The 5693-nt window shown below is 39.4% G+C and overlaps 1 protein-coding gene across 1 annotated transcript in view; it reads left to right on the top strand.

Moving 5' to 3' along the window:
• The window catches only part of LOC107298713 (conserved oligomeric Golgi complex subunit 5-like), a 15759-nt gene that overhangs the window by 2807 nt on the left and 7259 nt on the right, over positions 1–5693 (top strand). Inside the window, exon 3 of the mRNA XM_015828090.1 lies at positions 743–800. Coding sequence (XP_015683576.1) covers positions 743–800 — 58 coding nt within the window. The remainder of the gene's footprint in view (positions 1–742; positions 801–5693) is intronic.

Here is a 5693-nt window from a genome sequence, read left to right as displayed (position 1 = left end):
GTATTCCAGGCGTGGTCTTACTAGGGTTTTATAAAGTGGTACTAGTACTTTGCGTGTTCTTGATTCTATCCTTCTGTTTATACAACCCAGGATTGTATTAGCTTTTTTGGTTGCTGCTGCACACAGCTGGCTCATAGTCAAGTGATCGTCCACTAGGACTCCAAGGTCCTCTCACAGTTACTGTTTTTAAGCCAGGTCTTGCCCAATCTGTATTCGTGCCTTTGGTTTTTCCTGCCTAAATGTAAGACTTTGCTTTTCTCCACATTGAAACTCAGTATCTATCTATTATTTTTCTGTCCGTCCGTCCGTCTGTCCATTCATCTATCCATTATCTGTCTGTCTATCCATCTGTCCATCCATCCATTATCTGTCTCTGTCTGTCTGTCTCTCTCTCTCTGTATCTACCTACCTACCTATCATCTACCTATCATCTACCTTTCTGCCTATTTATGTAGTTTACATAGTTTACATATATTGCAAACATGAGTCTTGGGAGTTTACAATACAACAATTAAAAATAGGTCTAAAATGACACTTAAAAATAACCCAACATGAATATAAATGAAGGAGAATGGACCAATATCCTATACATAACACCACCACTTTGTAGGCTCCCTATTTCCATGGGATCCTCAAGCTTGTTGGGAAATCCATGGTTTGAGAGGCCAATAGGGTCTTTTTAAATACTTTTAAAATCTAAATTACTTTTTAAAGCTTCTGATTGATACTTTTCACTTTACAGGTAGTTGCGAGGCATGAGGACTTGCTGGCACAAGCAACTGGCATAGAGTCTTTGGAAGGTAAGCAAGTTTCGTTTATTGGAAGCTTATGCATCAGTGTGCATCAGTATTATGTTTTAAACCAGGCATGTCAAACTGCCGTCACGCCGAAACTGCACCCACCCCATTGCCGGCAATGGGGAGAAAAAGCCACGTGACGTCGCGAGTTTGACATGCCAGTTTGAAACCGTTGTTTCTCAACCTTCCGAACTTTAAGCTGTGTGGACTTCAACTCCCAGAATTCCCCAGCCAGCAGAATTGTGGAAGTTGAGGTCCACGCAGCTTAAAAGTTCACAAGATTGAGAAACACTTTGCTAAATCCGTTTCCAAAGTGGTATTTTTTTTAGGTGCGTCATTTAGGGACTTGGTAAATAAAAAAATTACAAAAGTCTCAGTAGAGAAAAAGCAATATGCATCCCCAATCAGTCCTCATAAATTATATCTTAAATATCTAGATTATATGTTCGTGTTTTGTTTTCTATTAATGCATTAATGCAACACAGGCAGCTTAATGTTCAGAAAGCGGCCGTAAGTGTGGAAAATGGTCATCCGTCCCTTTTTTCAGTGACTTATCTAACCTTGAACGGTCACTAAACAAATAGTCGTAAGTCGAGGACTACAACTCTGTTCTGTTTTTGGCCCCTTTCATACTTATTTATGTTGCCAGCAGATGGAGCAGTTCTTAACTGATTTTCCACACCTAACTTTTCTGGCTGCGTGGAAATGTTCTGTATAGAAAAGAACAGAGAAACAATAATATGCATAAGCAATCTATAATACAGATTTGGATAATGACACTTTTTTTAAAAAATAAGAAAGCACTTATAGTACATGAATTATAGTACATTGCAATATTAGGGACAGTGCAGTGGTGAATAGAATGTGAAGGATGTGTGTATATAATGTATGATCTTATTTTGGTTTTTACTTGTGTGTAGTGTGCACTGTGGGCAGCACTTAATTTTGTTGAGAGTTACAAAGTGATAATAAAGATTATTCCATTCCATTCTCTGTTCCATTCCATTCCATATTCTATTCCATTCCATATTCTATTCTATTCTATTCCATTCCATATTCTATTCCATATTCTATTCTAGTCCATATTCTATTCTATTCTATTCCATTCCATATTCTATTCTATTCCATTCCATTCCATATTCTATTCCATATTCTATTCTATTCTAGTCCATATTCTATTCTATTCTACTCTATTCTACTCTATTCTGTTCCATTTCATTCCATTCTATTCTACTCTATTCTATTCCATTCCATATTCTATTCCATATTCTATTGTATTCTATTCTAGTCCATATTCTATTCTACTCTATTCTATTCCATTCCATATTCTATTCCATATTCTATTGTATTCTATTCTAGTCCATATTCTATTCTATTCCATTCCATTCCATTCTATTCTATTCTATTCTATTCCATATTATATTCCCATTCCATTCTATTCTATTCCATATTCTATTCTATTCCATATTCTATTCCCATTCCATTCTATTATATTCTATTCCTATTCCATTCCATTCTATTCTATTCTATTCTATTCTATTCCATATTCTATTCCTATTCCATTCCATTCTATTCTATTCTATTCTATTCTATTCCATATTCCATTCCTATTCCATATTCTATTCTATTCCATATTCTGTTCTGTTCTATTCCATTCTATTCTTTCCATTCCATTCCACTCCTTTCCACTCCATTCTACTCCATTCCATTCCTTTCCATCCGTTCTATTGCATTCCATTCTATTCTATTCTTCATTCCGTTCCATTCTCTTCCATTCCGTTCCTTCCCTTCTACTCCATTCCATTCTATTCTTTCCATTCCTTCCCTTTCCTTCCCATCCCTTCTATTCTATTCCATTCTACTCCGTTCTATTCATTCCATTCCATCCTTTCCTTTCCTTTCCTCATTCCACACTCCACATTCCAGGCTCCAGCTGTTTCAGCCTCCGAAATGAGCCAGTTTTCAGACTGAAAACTTTGAACAGCCCTGGGAGAGATATTAGGTGGCCAACCCCACTACATACACTTTCCATTCTGTTCAATAATGCATGATATTGAGTCTGAATCCTGTCTCCGTTATGTGTAAGTGACTAAGCATTGACAAATGTGTGGGCTGACACGTTCTTATTGCTTCATGTCCGTATGCTGAGCCTTCTCGGGTCCATATATAGAATTGGACTCCTACAGAAAAATGACTTTATACTTGCGGTAGCATCTGTAGCCTGGAAGGTACATCTGAAAAAAAAAAATACGTGAAAATGATTGTAGCCTCGTTGGGAGAAAATGAACCAAAAGGGTCTTTTGATAACTGAATGCCGTATAAAAAAATGTTAAGTGTTTTCCTGTTTTGCTTGAATTTATTTTTTTTTCCCCGTTTGGAAAGATATTTCTGCACGGTTACTCGCTGTTTGCAAACCTGCTCTTATATAATTAACAGGGCTTCCCTTCAGAATCGCTTTCTTTTAAGTCATTTCAGAATTACTTTTAAGTAAAAAAAAGAAGGATCTTGACAGGTTTCAGCATTGGGCCCTATCCAGCCAGATGCAGTTCAGTGGTCTCGCCGAGTTAAGGCCCTGCACTTAGGCAGGAAGAATCAAATGCACAGAATACAGAATAGGTGATACCTGGCTCACCTGTACAGGTAGTCCTTGACTTACGGCCACAATTGAGCCCTAAAATTTCTGTTTTGTTAAGTGAGATATTTGTTAAGTGAGTTTTGCCCCATTTTACGACCTTTCTTGACACAGTTGTTAAGTGAACCACTGCAGTTGATGACAAATGGTCATCCTATCTCTTCTTAAAAACTTGCAGTGTTGGAGCATTCACCGCTTCTGGAGGCAGGAAGTTCCACTGGTTAATTGTTCTCACTGTCAGGAAGTTTCTCCTTAGTTCTAGGTTGCTTCTCTCCTTGGTTAGTTTCCACCCGTTGCTTCTTGTCCTGCCTTCAGGCGCTTTGGAGAATAGCTTGACTCCCTCTTCTTTGGGGCAGCCCCTTAGAAATTGGAACAAACCTAGTCCCTATACAATTTCAGACAAAGGGTTGTCCAATCTCTTCTTAAAAACCTCCAATGTTGGAGCCCCCAAACTTCTGGTGGCAAGCTGTTCCACTGGTTAATTGTCCTCACTGTTAAGAAGTTTCTCCTTAATTCCAGGTTGCTTCTCTCCTTGATGACTTTCCATCCATTGTTTCTTGTTCTGCTTTCTGATGCTTTTTATATTAACTTAGCAGGTTATTTAATGGTGTTTTTATATTAACTCTAAACTTAGCAGGTCATTTAATAGCAAAGGACCATTTTTTTTGGCTTAGTCTAAAGACTAGAGGCTAAAACATATAAAGAACGGTTGCTGGAATTGGGCGTGTCTAGTTTAATGAAGAGAAGGACCAGGAGGGACGTGATAGCAGTCTCCCAGTATCTCAGGGGCTGCCCCAAAGCAGAGGGAGTCAAGCTATTCTCCAAAGCGCCTGAAGGCAAAGACAAGAAGCAACAGATGGAAACTAATCAAGGAGAGAAGCAACCTAGAACGAAGGAGAAACTTCCTGACAGTTAGAACAATTAACCAGTGGAACAACCTGCCTCCAGAAGCTGTGGATGCTCCAAAACTGGAAGTTTTTAAGAAGAGACTGGACAGCCATTTGTCTGAAACGGTATAGGGTTTCGTGCTTGAGCAGGGGGTTGGACTGGATGACCTCCAAGGTCCCTTCCAACTACTACTACTACTACTACTACTACTACTACTACTACTACTATTTCTTCTTCTTCTTCTTCTTCTTCTCCTTCTCCTTCTCCTTCTCCTTCTCATCATCATCATCATCATCATCATCATCATCATCATCATCATCATCTTTATTATTATTATTATTATTTATTAAGTCTAGCAGTTTGCTCCAAAAGCAATCAGCTTGATGCCAACAGCGGTGTTTTTCAATTTTGGCAACTTTTAAAATATGTTGGACTTCAACTCCCAGAAGTCAGAAGTCAAACCTAAGCACAGTCCACTGACATTTGTTAAATACCGTATTCTTTTCATCGGGTAACTGGTTGGGGATTGCTGTAGGCAATTTAACGGTTTTTCTGTTAATGGAGAGCTTTAAAAATTCTGGATTATCCTTCAGGCTTTAGATTCTGAGCTGCAGGTTTTGAACAGACCAACCGTGTAGGATTTAGCTTCTCCTGATGGGTCCTCATTCCATTTTTCTTTACATAAACGAGATGCACACAACGCTTGGATTCTTAATGCAGGAGTGTTTACCTGGATAGTCAGCTTCCAGGGGCTGCTGAGACAACTGGTTAAAAAAAAAAAGGAATAAATTTAGAAAGCGTCATATTCCTCAGCTGTACATCTCGTCGATTTTACAATGCATCCCATGATTTTATTTCCGGAATATATTTACCGTGGGATTTGGGGCGATTAAGTCTAATCAGCTTGCTATTATATTTGGTTGCATCACCCCCCCAGCAGGGATTTTGGTGACACAGGAACAATTCTGGGTGATCTGATCCTGGAATGTAAACCAAGTGGGTCGTAGCAACCCTGTAGACAGATTCATCCTTTCAATCACCTATTTTCATCTTCATCCATTGGACGGATGCCCTCCCCTCACCCATGAGATCCTACCGCCCCTTCTTTTTCTGTCAAAGTTGGACCCGCACCCTGAAAGCAAAGCTTTGTAAAATGCAAGCATCATCATCATCGTCGTCGTCGTCGTCGTCGTCATCATAAAGTTGGAAGGGACCTAAGAGGTCATCTAGTCCAACTCCCTGCTCAGGCAGGAAACCCTATACCAGGGGTAGGCAACCTTGGCTCTTTTATGGCTCGTGGACTTCAACTCCCAGAATTCCTGAGCCAGCCATGCTGAGGGGAAAGGGAGAGATTTCCAAGCTGAGCCATGCTGGCT

Source organism: Protobothrops mucrosquamatus, unplaced genomic scaffold (genome assembly GCF_001527695.2).
Source record: "Protobothrops mucrosquamatus isolate PMUCROS unplaced genomic scaffold, P.Mucros_1.0 scaffold4219, whole genome shotgun sequence".
In the NCBI taxonomy this organism is placed as follows: Eukaryota; Metazoa; Chordata; class Lepidosauria; order Squamata; family Viperidae; genus Protobothrops; species Protobothrops mucrosquamatus.
Note: the sequence above shows the minus strand (reverse complement) of the source record. Positions and strands in the feature narration are given on the sequence as shown.